We start from the raw sequence: 25712 nt of genomic DNA, 5'->3' as shown, positions 1-25712 counted from the left end.
AACGAAATAGCCAGTGTGATTGAAAATTATTCCAAGTTTGCGCGAGGTGCGTGCCATTATGATTTCACGAACTTAGGAATAATTTTCAATCGACCATTTCATTTGCTTGCCAAATACCATTGGATGGAAAACAACAATGCTTGCACGGCTACTATTCCTTTCCCCTGTATAACAATACATGCCTATGACTTCGAGGTTTTAAATACAAATCATGTATAATCAACACCTGTATTTTTATTATTAAATCGTCCTTGTATTATACAAAATACTTGGGTAGATTAGATAAAGACGGACAGAGAAAAAAAAATATTTAAAGAGGAAAGTGTTTTACACTTAGATGAGATAGATTCGCGATTGATTAGCTCCGTTTGATCGGTTGACTCGTCGCTTTTCCAGGTGATAGCTGTGATATCAATACTCTTTATTGTGCTTTCGACGATCGCATTAACTCTCAACACCATTCCTAGTATGCAAGTGAATGATGAGAAGGGGAACTTTCAAGACAATCCGCAGCTCGCTATGGTGGAGGCCGTATGCATCTCGTGGTTCACCCTCGAGTACTTGTTTAGGTTCAGTGCTTCACCGGACAAGTGGAAATTCTTCAAGGGCGGTCTTAACGTGATCGATCTGCTGGCGATACTGCCATACTTTGTATCTCTGTTCCTGGTCGAGACGAACAAGAACGCGAACGACCAGTTCCAGGACGTGCGCAGGGTAGTGCAAATTTTTCGTATAATGCGGATCCTGAGGATTCTGAAGCTGGCCCGCCACTCGACCGGGTTACAGAGCCTTGGCTTCACCCTACGTAACTCGTATAAAGAGCTGGGCCTGCTGATGCTCTTCCTGGCGATGGGCGTCCTTATATTCTCGAGTCTCGCCTACTTTGCCGAGAAGGAGGAGCCCGGGACCAAATTCATAAGCATTCCAGAGACCTTCTGGTGGGCAGGTATCACAATGACCACCGTCGGATACGGCGACATCTACCCCACGACCCCGCTCGGCAAGGTGATCGGCAGTGTGTGTTGTATATGTGGTGTCCTGGTAATCGCGTTGCCCATTCCCATTATCGTCAACAACTTCGCCGAATTCTACAAAAATCAGATGAGACGAGAGAAGGCCATCAAGAGGCGGGAGGCCCTTGAGAGGGCTAAGAGGGAGGGCAGTATCGTGTCCTTTCATCACATCAACCTGAGAGACGCCTTCGCCAAGAGCATGGATCTCATCGATGTCATTGTCGACACTGGTAAGCGACGGATCGATGCGTTCGCGGAGGATATCTGCGACCTGCTTTGTGTCACGATGCGCTTCGCGTCATCGACTTATTCAATGAACAAACTCGGCCTCGACCCGAGATCATCGTCGCGTTTCTACGAGCCAACTTGCGGAGCAGCACGCGCATCGTCTTGTTTATTAGCTATTATTTCCTTTTTCTTCTCTTCTCTTCATTTTACCTTAATCGCGATGTCGTGATATATAATGGACTCGTGCTCGTAGAGTCTAATATCCGTGTTACCGTACCTCAATTAGTTTTCCAGATTTTTATCGAGGCTACGATTACGTTTTCAATTAGACTCAGATGAGATGACATGCGAGAGATCTTACCGTAACGGAATCAATTCACGATTCGACGATCCTCACGCACGTTCATGTGTAATACGTAATGTCCGGCGCGAGAACAAGGTAAAAGGCGCATGCAAAGTCTAAAATTTATCGTTATTGGATTACACTATTATCGCGATTGCGCGGATAATAGACATCTCCTTTCCTTGTAGATCGCTGTATATTATTAACTCGTTTCTGAGCAGCGACGAGCACATATATGCACCATACCGCCCTATATATAATCTTTTCTTCTTTGCTAAAAATCTGGAATTAGTTTTATTAGAGTAACAATTCGATAGATTCCCACATAAGTAAACAATTTTTGCTTCCATGCTTTTGATAAAATTTTCCGCTCTTTTAAGTTTTTAATTTTTTGCTAACTTCAAATTGTTTCGAATTAAATTTTTTTTAATTATTTTTTTTTTATTTCAGTTTTTACAGTTTTTTTTTGCAAGAAAATATAATCTAATATTGAAGATGAAAATAATTTAATGTCTACAGATCTAGAGTTGGTTTATCTTTATTCATAAAAATTACATCAGAATAAACATTTAGATTTAGTTTTATTTACAATGTATTTACAATTATAATGTACATTAATTTGTAATAAATTATCATTATCAGAGCTTATAATTTATTTTATCACTAATGGATTATTTATTATGATATATCCAGCTAGTCATTTTAAACTCTATTTGAATTAATGTCTCTTAGATTTCCATAGATTTGACAAATCAAATAATAATGAGCTGAGAATATATTAAATATTTAAATAAATACATCCACATTTTTTTTCTTTTTTTTTTTCTTTCTCTTTTCCTTTGTCTTTCCTATGAGCTTATATACAAAAATTTAAATTACTGAATGAGTACGCTATTTAAAAAAAAAACTTTTTTTTAATTAATAGCACTTGCTCTTTTCTTTTCGACATCCCAAGCTCGTTCGCTAGAAGCTTATTCAGCGGCTTATTTTTCGCCTGCGCTCTCTAGCAAGGAACAACACAGACCCTGAACCTATTTCCAGGTCATAATATGTCCGGGGTGGATGGTAATAGTACAGAGGGGGAGTCCGCGTGTGGCCGTGGACCCGCTCAGACCGGGCCCGGCTGTTATCGCAATTACGAGCATTACAGCTTGTCGCGACATCGGCGCAGTGCGTCCAACGCTTGCTTCCCAAACTTGCCCAACGACCTGCCCGCTACGCCCGACAGCCCGAATCGTCGGCTGCTCGACTTCGCCCAGAGCGTAACAGGTGCCCAGAACGACGATTACTATCAAGACGAGGTACCGGCGCAGCACGCCAACCAGGGGAATATCACGTCTAGCGTAAGTCCCACGTGGAATGTGTGCACATACAAACACCTCGCGTGTGCTTATGTACGACGCGTATGGCGAGCTGGTTCGTAATGATGCCGATTAATTTGTGACTTGAAAACCAGCATTAATTAGGTTTTAATGAAAACAGTAACAAAAAAAAAAAAAAAACAGAAAAAGACTAGATTATTTTTTTCTTGAGAATTTCTTGCTACACGCATTAATTCAAATTTTAATCTATGTATAATAAATTTATTGTATACTAAATTTATAGAACATAAATGTACATGTAATTTATATTAATATTAAAATTATCATATATCTAGTATTTCATCTAGTGTTTCATCTTTTCAATGATAAAAGGTATGTAAAGCGAGATATAAAAAATGTTGGAATTATTATTTTCTCATTAAAAAAAGAATGCAATTATTTTTTCATTGTGTAAAACTTCAAAATTTAAAATAATAAATGACTCGGCATCAGAAATTTAAGCGAATCATCCCGTACGCGCATACATAGAGATCAATGACGATTGCACTGGATGCGCGATCTCGCCAGTAGTAATGATGTGCGTTTAGTCGGACGGAGCTGTAACCGTCACTGGACTGCCAATATAATCTTTCCCGTGCGCGATATAACTATCTTATTTTAAGTTCTACACAATTCAAAGGTCTCTAATTAAAGATCTTAAAGTCTCTTTCTTCTCTAAAATACATTTTATTGTATAAATGTTATATAATAATATTAAAATAAAGTATTAAAAAAATGACAATGAAATTTTTTTTATCTTGCAATCGAGGGTAATTTTGCTGTAACATATATTTTTAATAAAGTATCATTATTTACATATTTTGGAATTTATATATGTATATCTGTTTAATTTGTCAATTCGTTATTACAACTATAAATACGCATTCATTGCAATCGCAGTAATAAAAAAATCAGTTCATACTCGTCGAAATCGTGTAGCTACAAAGTTTTTTTATTTTTTCTATTTTTTTATATTGTGCGAACTGTTGCGTAACAATAAGACGACGAGGTTGAACGCGTTTAATGCGGGCAATCTATATATATATATATTTTTTTTTTTACGTGTATACAAAGGAAGCACGTCGAGCACACCCCGTTCCTACCCTCAATGCGACCGTTGTTAGATCTAATTATTTGTGATTAACCAACTATCATTTTTCACCACAATGCGAATATTCCATGAATAGTAATTATACTATTTACTAATATTTATTAATAAAAATTAATTGAAGTTTTGCTCAAAACATTTGAAATTTAAAAATTGTTAATTTTTATCAGTTAAAGTTGATTGATATAATACATTAATAATATCATCTGACATAAAAGAGTAAAAATAATTGATGTGTCAAAATATTTTATTATATTATTTCAAATTTCATTGCAAATACATTATATACTCTCGAAAGGATAATTTACATCAAAAGGAAACATAATATTATTTATGAAGACGATCATTATCTCTTCATCTCTCCATCTTTTTGCTCGTGTGATATGATAATCTTTGAATAATTTTTTTATTGATTATTTCAGAAAATCCATTTTTACTACGGTAGGATTTTAATAATATTTTCCGAAAGTATATGTGTATAAGTAATCCAACATTTTGTATTAAATAATTTTGCCAATTTGTAACATAGTTTTTTTTTTAGAAAGAAATTTTATAGATATAATATTATAATTTTTATTAAGTACATGTTTATTAAATTTAGAGGAATTGAACATTTGGTGAATAATTGTAATGTAGATAATAATAATTGTCGACCATATATGATTAATAGCTTGTTTAATGTATCCTATATAGATAGTCTGTATCCGCTAAGTAGTCTTGAATAGCACATACAAATTGCAAACCCTAAAATTCTCTGCTGTATTATTAAGTAGTGATTCTCAATCAATGAAAAAAAGAAAGAAAGAATTTATGAAAATGATGTAAATATACATATAAGATCAAATATACATATAAAAAAAAATTTTTAATAAAAATAAAACAAATACTTTAAAAGGAAAGAGAAAATCGAAATTTATATTTTAATGTAATGCAACTAAAAACAAAGGTGCATCTTTTTTAATTAAAAATCTTTTGTTTTTTTACTATCATAATTATTCTAAATATCTCATATTACTATTATGATAAAATATAGAATAATATACTTATGCAAACATGTATACGATACATATATTGTAATCATAATATACAATGGACAATATTATATAATTTACAAAAGATTTATAAAAGATTTTTAATTTATATAACAGATTTATAAAATTATGTAAAATTTTGAAAACACATCCTTTGTTTTTGGATTAGTAAAAAAAACACATGTTTTACTTTTAACTTTAATAATTTTTAAAGAAAAGATTGGGAATCGCTGCTGCAGAGTTAGGCGCTCGATGTGATTTTTTTGTCTATCACACACACTTGTTTTTGCCCCGGTATATCGATCGAACCATGCCAATTGTGTGCAATTTCCTCTTTCGTAACCGGTGAAACCCCCACCGGCAATATTGAGTTCACTAGTTTGATGCACGATTTCCGCGAGTCGAGTAAATATTTCATCGGGATGGCGTTGGGCGGATCGCGTTTTTTGTCGTATGTATCGCTTATTATTCCGTATTCTCGCACGGAAGCTGCTCGTGCCGTTACCGAAAAAATATTTACTCTGAATGACGAATATATAAGACGTATATGCTTGCGCATGGAGTCGAGCAGAACGTCTTCATGGAGAATTTTATTTTTCTTTTATAATCGTTTTTCTTTTACAACATAAATATAATAATTAATGTATAATAATATAAAATCATATATCTCATGATATATATATATCATATCATTGTATCGCTTCTTTTCTGTCTTTTATTATTTTTGACTATATTTTTAATCTGTAACTTTTATCACAAGAAAAAAACAATGTGTGACTTTACGTTTTAACGCAACAGTATTATATTTAACAATTGCATAGAAAAATTGATATATCGCGAATAACGTCAAGAACTGACGCTCTTTGCATAACATTTATTTGCACAATTGTTTCCATATCGCTCTATGCGATGTATATTGCTTAATTGGAAAGGTTATTATCTGTCATGAGATAGAGAAGCAACGTATTAAAGATATGTACCTGTCCCCGACTTTATCGATCGCAAGTCCTACATTCATTCGATGCGATGGCTAATCCACTTATATATAATTACTGAAATATAAATTACACAACGTTATTATTTTTCCTCTATTTCATTGATGACGTGTTATATCTTTTAAGTAATTTACGAGAGCAGTCATTCAAGCCCCTTAATATCTCCATTAGAACTTTTTTTATAATTTAGATGGAATATTTGTCTAAAATGAATAAAGTTGTAATATCACCTCAAAAATGTTCTGTCATTTGAAAGAGATTTATATATAAATTTCCATTAACAATATGTAAAGTTTTACTCAATGTTTTAAAACAATTCATAAACAAGTGAGCTTAATTTATTTTTCTTATTAACATTTTATGAGAAAAATATAAACTACGATAAAAACTTTATTATGTGACATAATTATAATAATTCAATTATTATTTTGAGTTGAGCTGTTACTATATATATTTATATCAACAATAATAATAATGCTAGTCCATTTGCGAATCTAATTATATCTTTAATGCAATATAGGCGACTAATTAATTTAATTTTTCTTGATCAATAACATTTTAATTAGACATCCACATGCTACGCCATTTAATTGACTTTAGTCTCGCATCGTAAATAAATATTACACATTGTTAATTATATCGCTTATGTAAAATGTGCTTATAATGAATATTTATGATGCATTTGCACATATATATTACGTTATATTAGAATATTATAATTATATTATCCCCGATTCAGCGACTTCGCTCCGATATTTTTTTCATCCTCGTTTCTTCGGGATAAAGAGGGAATATAAATCTCGAATTGAGATTTAATAGTATTCTTGGTCTAAGACCAAGAAAATTTCGTGCACAGTATAGAGAAAAATTTACTTTCTATGAATCTGACGCACTACTATCTGGCTCTTATTCGCCCGCGAATTTTTAAGTTTTATTAATATAAAGTATTAGAATATTATTTGGGAAGACTCTCTCGCGCGTGAATTAGACTTGCGACGATCTGGTCACAGTCGGGCTCAGATATATAAAAAGATTTGCGCAACGTTTCATTTTCAAGCCAAATTTGGCGTGTAGACTCTCTATGAGTTCTTTATGATTAATTTTTGCTTTCTATATATGATCCTTCTTGTAGTAGGACGACCTTCGCCCAATGTTTTTCAGTTCGCGAGCGAACCGATGATACGCGGAGCCCGAAAGAACGATATAGTACGAAAAATTTCCACGGATGCTGGAATGATTAACAATTAACTATTACCTTTGATTAAGTTACAATTATATAGCGATAATGTAATAAAGTTTAATGTAACAATTTTGTTGAACGCATCGCATTTATTATCCACTTTATTAGCCACTTTACAAATTTGTGTACGGAATTCAGCGATTGCTCTTTTGATAAACAATATTGTCGAATTTCATACTAATCTGTTGGGCAAAGCTTTTTATTCCAGCCTCCTTGGATGTTTCTTTTTCTTGGCAACATTCACTCTTTTCGGTTGCGAACGATCGTAACATTCTTATCGACTGTTTGACTATGCTGATGACGATCACAACGCGCACATTTGTTTGAATTCATTTATCATTTCGTTAATAAACGATATTTGATGTTGCTCTTGATGCAACGTGAAATAAAAATATACGGAATTTCGATCTAGTTATTTAGTTAAATAGCAAAAAAAAAAAAACAAACAAACAATAAACAATAGTGTTTACATTATATACATATAAATTTCCTTGATAAAATATTTACATTACTTGCAACAAATGTATATAATATTGTAAAATATTGTATAATCCTATCATTATTCATTTATAAATTCTCCGATTTGATGACATTTTCTTTCATGCTGGAAATAAGAATATTCACGTAATTGAAAAAAATCTTAAATACATTTTTAGTGACAAATCTACATTTTTTTTATGAATAAAAAGTAGACAGAAAATAGGGATAGATTTAAACAAATATGTATGCGCAAGCATGCGCGTCGGCATTTGAATTTTTAATTTTATTCACATTGACGTTTCGCTGAGCAATAATCTGCGAAATCGTGTCTCGTTTATTTGTCCGGCGTGCTCTCTCCGTACGATCTTATCAATAAACACTATACGTTTCAACTATATCCCGGGGCCTAAATCTAGCCATAAATCCAATCTTGTTTACATGCTGTACAGACACACCGGCATCGATCTCCTCACCCCTCCCCTCTTCCCCTACCCCCGCTCTTGCACTCGGACTGACAACGTCCGCCAAATATGCTTTTTGTCGACGAATCGGACGCGTCTAATAATTCACGAGCCACGCAGTTACGCGATATTATTTTTAACCGAGCGCGCATCACTGCGGTCCTGGAATACTCCACTCTTCAACAATGAATACGCTGTTCTCTTTTAATAGCAGAGCGGTGGCACCCGGTTCACACGGCGCGTGTCTTATTTAAGAGGATGACTCCGCTTACGAAGACGCGGCGGAGGAGGTACTGTCACTCATTCCGTAAATTGTCGGGAGCCGCGTTGCGACGCGCGCGTCTTACACTTTGTTAAGTAACGACTCGATAAATAAGCACGCGCACACGGCTATATCTTATAGTGAAACGAGAATGCATATATATATGATTTCTCTTTTTTTTAGGAGATTGTTCTGACATATGATTGAGAAGACTCTTTGTGTTCTTTACACTTCTATTCTTTAACAATTTTGTTGATTGCTCTTGTACTGCATAAGACAAGGGGTGAATTTTATATAAAAAAAAAATTACGTGGATAAAAACATACTTTAAGGATGTGTATGTCGTTTTGTACGCTTCTCTAAATAATCTCGAACAACGATGATAATTCGTGAAACTGCTGCGGAAGGATCATCGCAAGGTGAAATGAGTTTTCCGTTCTGTTCTCTAAGATTTAATCTTAATTTCATCTCTGGATGAGAAAGCATTCATCCAGAAGGAGAAGGAATATATTCTTGCCCGTATAGTTTATTTGCAGGGTCGCGTAAAAATGGCGTAGCCCAAATTAGGGAGATTAATTAATTAGTTCACGAGTATTCAGGAAGACTCAGCTGTTGCATGTATGATATCAATTCATTCAACGGCTGAAATGAAATTATACGTGAAAAAAATTATAATTATAATAAGAGATGATAACTAATAATATGTATATGAGACGATTAAAAATGTTTCACTAATTATGATATAATTTTTAATGTTATATATTGTTATCATAAAAGAATCATATATTGCACAATATATGTTATATATACTATATACAATTTTATTAAATACCATTAAAAAGATATATTTTTCACGAAACCCACACCTCCCCTTTTTCCCTCTCTTTCTTGCTCTGCCTGAATAATCGCGAACTGTCGGCTCGATAAGGGTGAAACCGGGCGCGTCCGAATTTATTATTAGAGGATTCGCGCGCGATGAACCGATCACCTGTCTCTCTCTCACGCACTTGGTGTCGCTATGTTGCAGGCAATGTCCGACAGCGCGCATTGACCGGCATCGTTGAGCGAAGCTGCCGAGAGACACACACTCGTCACACACTCGCTCGATCACACGCAAATTTACTACCTGCTCTAATATGTCGGACCTTGCCGAGCCCTATCAACTCGCCCCCAATCGGCGATGTGTGCTGATTCTCTTCGCCTTTAATCGTATAATCTTTCCTCCTACCCTTACCGCCCCCCCCCCTCCCCCCGATCTTTCTCCCTCCGATCTTCTCTCTTCGGATACGAGCGGTCTCTCCTTTCCTCATCGAAACGAACACACACGCCGGACCGTTCACAGGATGAGGGACGGGAAAATCCACAAACTCTTTGATTAAAGTAAACGCGTGAGTCGTGCCAATACGCTGATCAATGAATTCGAATTAGGTTCGCGACCACAGAAGATTAGATATAAAGATTAGAAACGCTATTCTGTCATTGCAACACGTAAAATATGATATTTTCATTTTATTTAGATTTTTATAGCAAAATCTAATGATTTATATTCTGTTTTCACTCAGTTGTTTTATGTTAGAAACAATTCTGTTGTATAAATATTTAGCAGTGCTTTCTTCTCTACGAAGAGCTACTACCAGAATCTGGACAACCTCCATTCAACGATTAAGTTTCTTTAATATTTAAAAAACAGCATACTTTTTTATTTATAATATTTACATAGTTGATCATACACTTCAACACATTTTCAAGAAACTAGAAGAATCGATGAGAGACATATATTAATGAATGCAGTCCATATTAGTCCGTCCGCATTAATGCATTCAGTTGTGTAATATTTTTTATTATATGTATCAATCCCTAATCCGAATGAATAAAATCTTGTCAAAAGTAAAATTTTTAACGTAATAAATATTTAAAATTTTTAAAAATAAATTTCTAATAAATTCTTAGCTTTGTTCTGTTTTTAATAATGTTTTGTAATGTTAAATATTAGTAATGTTAAATATTTAATAATGATCGCGCTTATAATACTTAAAAATTATTAAACCAATATAAAAGAATCAATCTATATATAAATATTTTTATATTACATAATTATCGCGCTTTTTTGTTATTGCACTACAATTTTAAGTAAAATATCTTTGGGATAATTTAAGAAGTTACTGATCTGATCTGCATTATATTTTATAAAAAATTCCTTTTAATAGAATATTTATCCTCTATCTAATCTTCTTTGAGCGTGATCGATTAGCTGTGAAAATATTTTAATCATCTTTGCGAGCGATAGAAAAACTGATGAAAGGGTAAAGGGCGACGACGCAGGATGTGTTGCCCTCTTCCTTGCACGGTCTGGTTGCCATTGACGAATTCAGCCAAAAACGCGAAACGCTGGGAGAGATTGTATATTGTTAAAAATTACCAACGATTTACGCTCTCTCATATATCCCGTTTTGTTTTTCAATATTTATTTTTATATTTGTTGAATTCTTTATCCATCACTGTCATTTATCATTTTATGTGTCATTACGATTGCCAAAATATTTTCTTGCTATTAATGAAACACATCAATGTATTGATAAAATATATTCATTCATTAAATCGACATAAAAAGAGAATGATTTTTTAATTGTAAAAGTTTTTAATGTACAATTATTGATTATTATCTTAAAAGTATTAATATCCATATTTACATTTTATATTAATGCAGATTTATACATTGGCATGTTTACGAGAAATAGATGTCGTATATTTTTTCTTTTAATCTGTATCTTTCATCACGTCTTGTGGATTATGCGCGAGCGTATGATCGTTGAGCATGATTTATTTTGAATTTTAGAATGTACCATTGCTCTCACTCGACTTTCGTATTAGCTTGATTGCGTATTGATCATTCCCGAAATAAAAAAAAATATATAATTTTATCTTTCACGTACTTTGACGTAACAAGTATTTGTAAAATAATAAATTTGTAAAAACAAAATTATAGCGATAGATATAATTATTAATATTTAACTACAAAATTATTACTTATGTTAATTATGAATTATGTGTTATTCACATTTTACTTTATTTGATAGCTTATCGCGGAAGATGGGGCAGATCTCCTATTGTTCTCGCTAAAAGATATTGTCTCCGTCCTAGATATTAATCAAACACGCTGCGAGTCAGTGCATTGAAGAAATAAGCTTGTATTAGACGTACATACAGAATCGCTTCGTAGCTACGTATAGATCGCTTAATGCACATAATATCGCTCCTTTGATTGCGGTTTAATTGAATAGATGAATGGTTCTTCGTAATTTAATCTTGTGCACGTTACGCGATTTCTATGACGATACGCGAATTCGAGTTCCTTGGAAATCAGATTGACTGCACTCATAATGCACGATCAAACACTTTTGTACATAGTATTTGATAATATTAATCATCATATCACTCCTATCGCATGATAGTTGAATTTAGGAAAAAGATGTCTGAAATAAACACGACTGGACACGTTGGCATACTTAGCGCGTCACTTTTATCATTATTAAAATATATTATATTTTGCGTAAAAAAATTTAAAAGTATATGTATGTATATATCTTAAACATACACAGAAATAATTTCATCGAATTTTTTTTTTTAAACTCCCTTGAGGTCCCAAAATTTCTATGAGAAATCAGCATGTCAAAAATAAAATAAAATTAAATAAACACAGTTTTTTTAGGATATCTTATAATAAGAAAACATCAATTTTCAGTCAGAATCCGAAAAGGCCAAGGTCCGATATTTTCGCTGGTGTTTCCTATATATTAAAAAATATGTAATATTAAAAAAGAGCATTTGTCTTTATTTTAATCTCTCTTTCTCTCTCTTTTTTGGTTTTCATATTCTTCATGTCACATACATACATGTTAGATTATATATCTGATATAACTTAAGCAACTCGATTATCTTGGGATTATATATATTCGTATGTGCGCACATATATGAAATAGAAAATAATTTAACATTCACCAATACAATATGCAACAATAAAGTTGTATTACAACTTGACTTTTGTAAAATAAAAATATATCCAAATTATATATATAAATATAAAACAGTGTCCGAAATAATGATATATTTTAAAGAGATAATTGCCATGTTATAAATTAAATTTATTTATTTTTTTTTTTTCAAAAAATATTAATTTAAAACAATCTTTTGAAAGTTGTTTTAATATTTACATTTGTTTTATAAAATATAATGAATAAAAATTTAATTTTTTTATAAAGAATTTAAATAGAATTTAAATATATAATCTTAAATAACTTTGAAATATATGTGTATATATCAAATATTGATTATCACAAATATTTTATTAAATATTTTAAAATAAAATTCAAAATATTTTATATATGCATAATATTAGATAATGATATAATACATCATTACTGAAAAGATAAATATGCAAGTAATTTTACGAGTAATAAATATCAGTTATAAATTGCTCACCCCATGATTGCTCCCGATGTTTTCTCGGAGCTCCTCCTCCTTTTCATCTTATTTTTTGTTGTTTCTTCATGGCACAATATTCACTCGCAATATTACAATAATTACAAACCCGCGCACTAATCGATAAAATAGGACATTTGCGCGACACTTAGCACGGCATTTCCGATATTAATCACAGACATGCACTTTATTGTATTTTGATGGGAGAATAACAACAAAATTTTGATTGTGAGAAAACACAATTCGCTGAAAATCTAAATTCACGCAATGGCAAGATTATCTTTGCTGCTAATAAACAGTATATAATATTATATATATATCTTAAGAGAAATTTACTATTTTAAGGGAAATTTATTAATTTAAGAGAAATTTAAGGCAAATTTACTATTTTATATTAGAACACATAAATGAATAAATATACAATTTAAAAGTAAAGATAAATATTTGAAATTTTATTTTAAAAATATACATTACCGTTTTGTTGACTGTTTGCGCGAAAGATTCTGATAGAAAAAAATTACGTAAAATATATCAATATATTTTATCAGATTATTAATGCATAAATCTTAAAATTTTGCTACACGATTAATAAATTATCAAACGCGATATCAAAATATGATTACATTTAACTTACTGATTAAACATGTATGTATAATGTTGCAACGTCGTTCGACTTCGATCAGTCTATGAATTTTATCTTTTTAAACAATACTTTTTATTCTGCGTATAAAATCAAAATAAAATTATAAAGGTTTTTATAAATATATCATATGAAGAAGGGAAAAGGCAATTAAGTATCAGCACGATAATTTGAGCGCTGACAAAAAGCGCTTTTTGTGATTGTCTATCATTACTTGATATCAATGTAAATTGATTGTAATAAAACATATTCTCAAATTATCGCGGTGGCTCTTAATTGCCTTTTCCTTACTTCATATGATATTTTGTTAATGATCGAAAGACTCGAGCAAGATATTGACAATCTTACTTTGATATTTCGCGATATTATTCGGGATAAAATGGCTAGTTAAAAGATATGTGTGCCATTCAAAAATCGAATTTAGTACAATTCATTTCGAATACATGAATCCTACGAAATAAAACGTATTTTTAATTAACGAATAATAGATCGCTTTTCATTATATCGTTTACGATATTTTAATTATATGATTTGATCAGTTATATATTACTCTGTGTTTTTGTTTCGAAAATGATATGTAAATTACTGTCAAATAAGCGAAGAATTCAAAATCAAAGCGCGAGGCGTATATACATAAATTAAAAGTATATTTAAAGAAGCAATTACATATATACATATATGTATATATACAGTGTGGACCCAAACGTTTCGGCCAGATTTTGAGATTTTATAAAAAATTTGATTCTGAACCAAAGATTTCCTATAAACGTGGATTGAAAAATTCTTTTTTATGTATCACCCACATTGGGCGACAAATTTAATTATATTTTCGAATATCAGCACAGTCTACAGATAATTATCTTTAACTTGTATATTTATTCACATTTGTGTTATAACAAGATAAATAACCATCTTATGTATATATTTGTTGCGGCGAAGTGCGCATGAATTTGACAGTGCGATTTTCCAATAAGATTTATAGCTTCACGATTTTCGTTCTCCCATTGCAATATAAAATAAAATACGCATCGTGAGCGAATAATGTCGAAAGTGATATGATAAATGCCGTGCATTCTTTGCATTCGATTAGTATGCGTGTGATCGTAATTGATCATGTTTTTGCGAGTAAGTATCATGAAGGGAACAGCAAAGAATAAACAAGAAAGGAGTAACAGATCCGAGGGAGCTCCTGAGCTCCGCTGAGGTGAGTAAGCTTTAACTTATTTATTTTATTGTTTGTTACCTAAGAAAATTAATTGCTCGTTTATTTCCCCTGGATAGATTTTATATTATTATCTAATATGTAATGTAAATGTACTTATAAATATATTCAAAAATTTTTTTTTAATATTTCAGAGATTTAATAAAATATTTACAATTAATATTTTTATATAAATATGTATAAAATCTTTCAATATTATTTAAAATTTATAATTATTTAATTTCTTTATATTAGAACTAAATTGTTATTAATTATATGTTTTCTGATGAAAATGAGTTTTTTTTTTCAAAAATTAAGTAATTTTTTTTTTTTATTAAAATACAAATAATAAATTGAATGGAGCGCAATAAGTATTTTTTTAAATATTAATTATTTTGGATACACTCTGCTTTATAAGTTGGATATATTTATTTTACAGATCAACGTTGTGTGCTACAACTCCACTGTTGCGCATCATACTGGTGAGCATTAAATTATTTTTTATTTTATGTAATCTTAAAATGAAAAATGGGGATTGATGCAAAAAATTATATTACATATGTAAAAGAAATATATGTGAGATAAGGAGAAAGGGAGAAAGAAAAAAGATGGAATATTTAAATCTAATAAAAATAAAAGAAACGCAAGGATAATTCATTATCAAGAATGTTTTAAATGTATATATAGATATACAAAAATATGGGACTAAATGAAATCTTTCTCGTGATTATTATTGAATTTTTATTTTATTAGAGATGTTGCACTCTAAATAATATATGTGTAATAATAATTTTTTGTTTTTACATATAACGTTGATTTTTTTTACAGAAATTTTGGGACTGTAATATTTTGTAGTTTTTTTTTGCTGTTTATATATTTCTTTCTCTTTTATATTTTTATTATAATTTTATTATTTTTTAGTCATTTCTGCAGGCTTACTTATTATTAATATTAGGAAATTCTATATTTTTGATTAAAAAATGCGTACTACAAACTTCAACGAAATATCTTTCTTCTATTTCTCAACAATAATCTTATTTTTATTATTTTTGATTCTTTAAGTATAGCATTGAGTATCCCACCTTTCTCCTATTTCGACATCCATTAAGGATAAACATTTTTAAAATAATACGTCATAAAATTTTCTTACGTATAAAAGTACTTTTTATTATAATTGCACAGATTGAATAAAAAAGATATAATAAAAATATGTGACTTATAAATTCGGAAATTATTGATTTTTACAATTATTGGTTTTTTACAATATTGTATAGCAATATTTACTAATAAGTTTCTGTTTATTTAGGTGAATATATGCGAATTTTAATGAGCAGATATGTTGAGATATGAATTTAAAAATTTACATAAAGATTTTACATGTATTAAACACCTTCTATGAAAAGGAAAGTATTAATATTTTATAACTTGGAAATGATTGACTTTTGGACACACTTTGAATAACATTTTTATATTTCTTTGATGAATAATACACGCATGTAAAATTTGTATTATGAATTTTTAAACATACACCCATGCATACGCACGCACTTCTCCAATCCATTTTGCACGAGAAATTATTATTTGCAATATTATTAGCATGCAAATGCTGAATGAGAGACTTCAGATGATCAGATTATTTGGTTTGCTTTGATGACGCATTTTATCTCTAATCGTTTTTTTAAAAAAAAAAAAAAGAAAAATAATAAATCGACGTGCTTTGTACGTCCATGTGTTCGTTTAATTAAGATATTTCTCTTTGAAGTAGAAGTATTTAATAAAGTGACACGTTAAGATTTACAATTTCTTCGATAAAAAATCATGACGCACCATTAATCACACTAGATCACTTCTATGTACTTTTTCTTCAGGCTGTTTAGTCGAAAATTAAACTGTGTATTATGATAAATGCGCCATTTCGATATTCATAACAAATATTTAACAAATAATTAACAACGTTCGTAATATATATATAAATGCAATTTTGTAATGCAATTTTTTAAAAGCTGTAACAATAGATTATATGTATATATATATATATATATGTATATTACGAAATAGATATACGTTCTTACACGCAACATGGATTTGCGTGATTTCGTGCTTATACATATATTATTGTTAAGAATGAAATCATTTTGAAATATTGTGTGCGTGCATGTGTGTATGTGCGTGTACACTGCCTATACATAAATATTGTCTTATACTGTTACTTTCCTGTAACAAACATAAATATAGAGCTGCTATAATCGGAAGTCGTTTGGCCTCTTTATATATTCGCGTCGTTTATATACGTCATTTAGAGCGAAAAAATTAATCAATGGAGTTTACTGCGAGATCATTGCATTGTGCGTGAAAGAAAACGAAGTTTAGTTGCAGTAAAATTCATGACGCGCAATTATCGTGAGCTATTGTTAAAAAAGAGACTAATTAAGATTAATTAAGATAATATATAGCTAAAAAGTAAGATAATCTAATCAAAAAGTTTTTTTATTTGAAAATAAAAAATTGAAAAATTGAAAAAAATATTTATTATTGTATATAATGGACAAATCAATTTCTTAATCTACTACAATGGATAAGAAATAGTTAGTTCTTTTTTGCATACAGCTATTCAAGTTAAAATATATGTAATTATAAAAAGAGAAGAGAGAAACTAAATCTATGAAATAAAGAGTTTACTTAGACCTTAATTAGTCTCGATTGATGTCCGAAAACAATACTGTAATACTTGTGATATGCGTAATACCCAACTGACTCAACCAGAGAACAATCCTCTAAACTCAAGCTGATACTGGAACACTGTCTTTTTTTATATATATTCGCATATATCGTAATATGGTGGCAATATATCAGAATAAAGAAATTAATTATTCCATCGTTACAAGTATTTTGTTAAAATTTTATCGCGCTCGCAACGCACCGACATAGACAGGACAACAGCTTTAATGCGGCTCGATTTCGGAAAGTGCGCTTATGAAATGTGCCATTCGCGTAAGTAAGGTAATAAAAAGTAATTGTGACGTCCGTCCACGCGAAATTCCACACTATCACTGAAGACACGTTTTATTGACAATTTTTCGTCTTTTACACTCGACACTTTCAGCACTGTGTTTGTACACCCCGTTGTTCCTTTCTCTACCGGATCGATTATCGATGATAAATTTGTTGAGTTTGAAATTAATTTTTTTAATTGAAAAAATTTTTAGTATTTAACATTTCTGAAAAATTTAAAATTATGAATGAGAGACATAAAATTATATTTGTAAGTTACATTCGAGCAATTTTTAATTTCGTAGAAACTTAATTAGAAATATTTTTTATCGGATATTAAAACATTACAATCAGTAATATGATTTCTCGTTATGTTTTTGATAAAAAAAATTAATTACAATTTTTACAAAAAATTTGTCATTAACAATTCATAATGAAAACTCATTTCATGATGAAAACTCGGTATAATATAAATGTATGTTGAATGGCTAAACGATGAAACATTTCTCGATCGTTTTTTGAAAAAATCCATTATCTCAAAGTAAATGAGAAGCAATAATATATTAATAAAAGTATACGACAGAAATTTAAAAAAATTTTAGAATAGGACAAATTAAATTAAAATTATAAGCTGAATTGTGACAAAATAAATGGTGCTTGAATCAAATCTGGAAATGTAAATCAAGATTAGAGAAACTATATTTGAGAAAATCTACCAGATGCAATATTGCAATATTATAGACACATTACGAAAATTATGATGTCAAGCTTAACTCCATTAATTTTATTTACTTTTTATTTAATTATTCCAGTTTTTATTTATCTATGATCACATAAAAAAAAATGGCAAAACTCAAATATTGCTGAAATTGTTATCAGAGACGGTATTGTTTTTTTTTTTTTTGAAAGACTCGCGCGCGTAAACAGTTGAGACAAACAGATCGTATACAAATAAAGAGAGACGTACATTTGATCTTCGTTTTGTGATCGTCGACATGCTATGGCAAATTTTGTTTTGAATTTCGCGTGACACAAAAACCCTGTCTCTGTCTCTTTCTCTCTCTCTCTGGCTCCACGTGATCATACGTTGCCTCGTGTCTTTTTATGCTCACATTAAGTTTGATATTTTTGCTCGCTCGCGAAGCGATCGAATCGTTTTATCAATAATAATCATAATCGAGGGAACAATGGTGAGAGAAAGAGAGGAAGATGAATACATTAGAGAGTAAGAAAAAGAAACGCTTCGATCGCTTCCGAACTGAAGGCTGTGTGTTTACTCACGAAAAGTAAAACAGGAAATTGTGTGTGTGACCTTTTATAGGATGAAGAGAAAAAAGACAGCAGAAAATTCGAGAAAATTGATGAATTACCTAGCGAATTCGAGTGTTGCTTTTGTACTACGAAGGTATTTACGATCACTAATGTTTTTCCTCAGGCGGCACTACATACACCAATGGGCTGTCGAGCGAGTTTATAGTTTATTCGTCGCGCGTGATCAATAAAAAAAAATCTAATCTCTATCTTATATTAGCGTGAGAGCGCGATATATATGTATATGTACATAAATATACATACATATATATATATATATATATATATATATATATATATATATTTTTTTTTCTCTGCATATTTCGTACTCTTCATCCGGGCACAAACTTTCGCCCGTCCGGCTTCACGGGCGGCATGTGATTTTTTTTTTTTTTGCCTTAATACTCTTTCTCTCTCTTTCTCTCTTTGCTTCCCGAAGGAATCGAGGCATATCATTCTGCGCTAAATCCAAGTCTATACGCTCACCGATATGTGCACACTCTTTACATAGTCCACTGGGTGTATGCATTGCCTCCCCTGCCATCTCTCCTCAACGGAGCAGCACAACTTTTTCATTGATACAACACCATCGTTCATTCTCAAAAGCTTTAGACGCAACCGTAGCTCGTCTCCTCTCAAAACTTGCGTGCCTAACACACGACACTTTGTAGGTCAAGGCACGTGGTGTTATCGCGTGTAGGGCGGTCACGCCACGTGCCGATGTGCGCGATGCCTTCTCAACACCACCATTTCCCCTGATACCCTCCAACTAGAAAGCCAAATATACTTTAGAATCGATAAAACACGCGCGTATATACTTCATGTGTACGACGTGAGGATAATTTCCTGCCTTCAAGTTTAAAGTTAACGAGCTGCCGCACGCGAGAAGACCGCCACACCGAGCCACTCGAGTCCGTTCCCTTTACTGTGATGATTAAGAATCGCCAGGGTCTTCATCTTCGTTTTCTCGCTGAAGAAAACGCGCAAAGATTACTGCTCTCGTTACGACTTCTTATCGTTATTAGATTAATTGTTGAAAGGTCAGGTTCTATTCATTTTCAAGAAATGTGATTAAAATTATAATGTAAAGCTGTATAACAATGATGGTTTTATTTATAAAATTAATAGAAGTATCAGCGATATATTTTTAGTTTATATCTTTGAATGTCGTAAAAAATATCTAATCTGAATATATTGTACATTTATGTCATCCTAGTCATCATTTACGTAATATAATTCTTGTCTTTATTAACTTAATATAATCTGTTATTGATTTCTTATGTAGACTTGATATTTTTAACGGAGAATATATATTAAATATTTAATTATTTTGGTTATCAGCATTATTTATTTTTATTTGAAAAATTAAAAATAATTTATGCAGGATATAATAAACAATATTATATCCTGCATAAATTTTTAATATTATATATAATAATGTCTATAAATAATTGAAATATAATATCTAAAAAAGAGAACTTTAAAAATTGCTTGTCAAAGTTATATTTGGTTCCATCTTTCTCCGTTGTAATTAGCAATTCTTCCATTGAATAAGTTTATTTGAAAAGGCAGGAAATTATTCAAAGCCATTCATAAACGAATATGAGATGTATTGATGTTCGAATGGAGCATCTCTTTCATAGAAAGATCGTATATATGTACACAAAAATATTGTACTTGCCTCTCTTTGAATTTCTAGTTTCATTAAATTACTGGTACAAGATATACATGTACTCGTCCCGAACTTCATTCGCTTCACTCTGTCACGCAGCACGGTATACTTATCACGCGATCGAATTAATTCGCAGGACAAGATTTATCAACGCGCGCTCATTGCATAATATCTTTTTTTGTACAATAAATTATAATTAATATCGTAATATAAATTATATAAATTTTATAATTACAGATTTAAAAATTATAGTTTTATTTGCTAAAAGTGAATTTAAAATTGAACCTTCCTTCCATATTAAATTAAATGAGTATAAAATTATGAAATCGTAAGATACATTTTGAATCCGTAATCTATCGAATAATTTCGTAGATATCTTCTTGCTCATTAAATTATCAAATTTATATTTTGCATTTTAGCTTTTATTCACAATCAATATAACTTTACTCAAAAGTCTATAAAAAATTATGTTGGAAATTTTTAATTTTTAGTTCTGTCATATATAATATTTATCATATTACGTATATTAAGAAGCCATATTTTCCTTCTTGAGCAAATTTAATTATATATATATATATATATATATATATATTTTTTTTTTTTCTCTTACAACATACATTAGCTTTTGTATAATTTTTTAGCAAATATAATTATTTAAAAAAAAAATAAAAAACAAAAACTGTTTTTTATTATAGTATATCAAGTGATCAGTTACAAAACATGTCAGCAGCATTTATTGATTATGAGCACAGTTTGAGGAAATCTCGTCCCGCAGCGAATTAAAATATAGCGCTCATATCAGTTTTTTTTTTCAATTGATGTAACTAACATCGCGTTATAAAATAATATTACATAAAATTTTCGAAATGTTATTTTACCATAATCATATAGTGATACGACTGCGTGAATATCAAATTGAAATACGAAGATAATTATTGTTTTATGACATGTTCGTTTGTGGAGCAGCCGAGTAAAAGGCAATGCTCGAATTTCATTGAAATGAAAGATACGCGTTTATAATCGTACATCCATTCGCGAAGCGCACTAATATTATATTCTTTTTTTTCTCTGACATAATTGCATAATATATAAAAATCCTAATATATTCCGTTTTGATATCAAGATTTATTACAATAAATAATATATTATTTGAGATACTAAATTCATATATAAATCATATATAATTCAATATTGTAAATTTTAGTATGTATAGAGTATTTTATGACTAATATAAATATTTTTATAAAATATACGAAAAAATAAGTTTTCTTTAAAGAAATATAAATTTATTTCATAATTGAATCGTAAAATATCCATAATATATAATTATGTATGTGAAATTTCTGAAACACAATATTAAAAAAAATTAAAAAATATTCACGTTCTCACCTTATGATCAGATAAATATCTCAAAATCACAAAATAACAAATCAAATAATTTTACATGAAATTAATTATTGAGGTAATACATATAATCTCATAAAAATTGTTATAATATAATTTTTATATTTTTTTATAAAATAATTTATAATGGATGATTCTATTTTTATTCATTTTTTATCAGAATTCCTCTTGTTGTATCAACATTTATTTACGTTAAAACAATTTTATGTATTTTTTAAGAAACTAAAAAAATCATTAACATAGTATCTATTGAACTTGAAGAAACTTTGTGAAATTATATATATTTAAAAAAAATTTTTTTTTAGTAAATTATGTATATAATATATATTATATATATAATTTTTTATTTAAATCATTTAAAGATAAACTAAATGTTCTTAAGAAGAATATCATAATCTCTTTGGATTTGCCAGAAAGAGAGATCCACGTAGAGGGAGGGAGAGAGAGTATAAAAAAAATGTGCGCTTCGCGCGTGTGTAGTACTTTCCATATGATATCACGTACGAAGGACGAGAGACAAGATCAAAGACGACAAGGTAATCTTTTTTTCTAATTATCATATACCTTATTTTTTTCGTATACACAAACACGTTCTATGATGCGGCATATGTATTGTCGTGCAATGGAACGTTGGTGCATTTCCTCAGAACAATTTATATTGCATCATTCATCAACAACTCGAAGCATGCTTAGAGTGGCAACGAGTAGCAGCGCACGATAGACATAATCTCAAAAAGGGACTTTAGAAAGATCGCGTGTCTGTCTCCTGCATCCGGTAGGTTAGTACTGGCAATAGAAAAGTGCTTCAAAAACAAAATCCTAATACGCGATAAAATGGATTTTCTTTCTCTTAAGTAGATGTAGATTAAGTAGATATATGCGATCACGTATTGCATATATCCGACGAATATTTCGTACTTGCTGACGTATGATCCAGGCGAGTATATTAGTTGTCTCACACACGTCAGTCGCTAGAAACTATCCTTTCACTTATGTAGAGAAAGCACGTCCTTCTGTGGCTTCTTTATTTCTTATTGTCAAACGATCGCTTCGCGAACGTTGCTAATGAGACGAGCGCATTTTCCAGTGGATCGACTCTCAGTTCTTGATGACTCCGAATTGACAGCGATTCCCTGCTTTCTTCTGTGTACGTATGCGTGTCTGTTATTCTATCTGTAACTTGGATAGAGAAGGAAAATTTAGTTGATTCACATAAACTATCAAGCTAATGATGCAAAAGTTCAGAAGGTGCGCGACAAGACGTCTTTTACAGAGATATCTTTCTAGCATCTTTTAGACATTTGTATTGTTTGAGAAATAAACGGTTTTTGCGATGAGACCGATCTTAAATGTTCTCGAGAATCGCCTCTTAAGCAGAAAACCCTAATTCGAGAACAGAGTCGAGAAAGCTGCGCCGCCCTGCATATCATAGAATTTAGACTAATCTAAGGGCGCCGCCTCCAGCACCCTCATCCCTAATCGCATAATCGAGACTTTTCATCCACCTCGTGTTTTTAGGAGTACAAAGACTTCAGGGACGCCGAGAACATAATGCCCCTTGCTACCAGCGACTTTCGTAATCCAGTGTGTCAGGAAATGAGGTCCCTCAGGTTCAGTATTGGCGGCGGCAGCAGCAGCGGGGGCGGCGGCACCGAGAGCGGTGGCGGCGGCGAACAATTAGGTTCGTCACTCGCAGAGCAGAAGATATCGCCTGTTCAACCGTCGGAGATGTTGAGCTTTACGAGGATGTACAACGAGCAGGGAAGCTACGCGAAGACGTACAACGAGCAAGGGAGCGTTGACAGTTCCGACACGTACGCGAGCTGTCAGACGCATCCGTCACATTCGCAGGTACGCGAGTCGCGCGGATAATAGCGAGATCAAACTCTTGCAGCGTATAATCGTCACATAAAAATCAACACGTGATAGGAGACAATATGAAACACATCCATGTAAAAACACAATATAATACGTGCGCCATGTAAACCAGAGCTTCCCAACATCGTTCTGTGCTACGAGATATTATACTTGCGAATATCTCTTATACAACGATAAGAAATCTTAAAATCATTTTTTGAAAATTACATTTGAATAGTTATGCTTCTATCATCTTTGTCTGAATCTATTATTATTGATAATGAGATCTGAATCTGCCGTATAAATATTTTATAATATTTCCATGTGTATTATGATGAGACGTGAAAGACATGAGGGAGCACTGATGTAAGCTGTCCCACCTTTAACACATCACATGTTAATGAATTATTCGGCGAATTCAAAGTTGATTTGCTCTTAATAAATATATATAGATATATTTACTGTGTATGACAGATGATGTTTAATATTAAAAATTAAAGAAAATTTTATTTTTATTTTTGAATTGCATTAAACGCACCTAATCTTTTTATCGTTATTGCACTCGAAAAAATATCGCTAAACAATTGTCAATTTCCCGTATAATAGTCTTATTTAATTAATTTAAAATATAATCAATTTTTAAAATATCTTTTGACAGAAGTGATGGCATTGTATGCAACATCTTACACGTGAAAAGATTCATTTATATTTCATTAATTTATTATATTTTTGTGACGTGTACACACACGCATAATTCAACAAATAATAGTATTAAACATTCAGGCCAACATAATTGAATAACTTAAATAAACATTCAATTAATTTTTAATGGAATTGTAATTTTCATAAAACTCTATTGTGTACGCAATGATGTATTTAACGATAAAAATTAAAAATGTGCTCTTTTTAATATAATTGTTGTTTATTCAATCTTCGTTTTATGCAAAAGTATACCCTAAATTCGTCAAGGAATCATTAACATTTGAAAACGATGAAGATGAAAGATATCCCCCTGCTTTAGTATATGTATCTAATCTGCTATTACTAGAATAGGATAGATTATAATCGCCTGCAGGCGAGATCACTTCCGCGATGAAGTTACGCTCCATAGAGTCTCAAATCTCGGTCGCGGGACAATCCCTTCGCTTGCGTAGGGCGATCTGACCGAGGAAGCGGACAGCAATCTTTACGTGAATCCTCTGGAGGTAACGGAAAAGTGCGCAACTGGTCGTGTGAAAAAATCTATTTCCGGCGAGGTCGGCCGAAACATCATCACCGATACGTCGCCCAGCATCGAATCCCTGAAGGAGATACGGTCTTCTAACGAGGCCTGCAAGGTCAACCTGAATGACATGATACCCAAGCACAGGAAGATAAGGATCCAACAGGTGAGCTCTTTAATATTACATATATATATATATATATATATATATATATATATATATATATATATAACTTGCTCTGATTCAATCTCTGTTTTATTTGTACTGTGTGCGATTATCGATATTATCAACGAATAAAAATCAAGAACAGCGAAGTGCGATTAGTAAAGAGATTAGGGAAATATGAGTGTAATCCTAAACTATCATCATCAGTCACTTTCAGTCTTTCCGAATAAATGCGATATTGTTATCT

The 25712-nt window shown here is 31.2% G+C and overlaps 1 protein-coding gene across 4 annotated transcripts in view; it reads left to right on the top strand.

The window, feature by feature from the left end:
• Nucleotides 1–25712, top strand: part of LOC126859468 (potassium voltage-gated channel protein Shab) — a 44386-nt gene that overhangs the window by 10726 nt on the left and 7948 nt on the right. For 3 of the 4 annotated variants that reach the window (XM_050610784.1, XM_050610787.1, XM_050610786.1), the window contains exons 2-6: nucleotides 397–1243; nucleotides 2626–2927; nucleotides 19155–19238; nucleotides 23739–24071; nucleotides 25232–25465. In XM_050610784.1, the coding sequence (XP_050466741.1) occupies nucleotides 397–1243; nucleotides 2626–2927; nucleotides 19155–19238; nucleotides 23739–24071; nucleotides 25232–25465 (1800 nt within the window). The remainder of the gene's footprint in view (nucleotides 1–396; nucleotides 1244–2625; nucleotides 2928–19154; nucleotides 19239–23738; nucleotides 24072–25231; nucleotides 25466–25712) is intronic. The other variant, XM_050610785.1, reaches the window with a different exon arrangement.

The sequence above is a fragment of the Cataglyphis hispanica genome, chromosome 3, assembly GCF_021464435.1.
Source record: "Cataglyphis hispanica isolate Lineage 1 chromosome 3, ULB_Chis1_1.0, whole genome shotgun sequence".
NCBI lineage: Eukaryota > Metazoa > Arthropoda > Insecta > Hymenoptera > Formicidae > Cataglyphis > Cataglyphis hispanica.
This window is presented reverse-complemented; position numbering and strand designations above follow the sequence as displayed.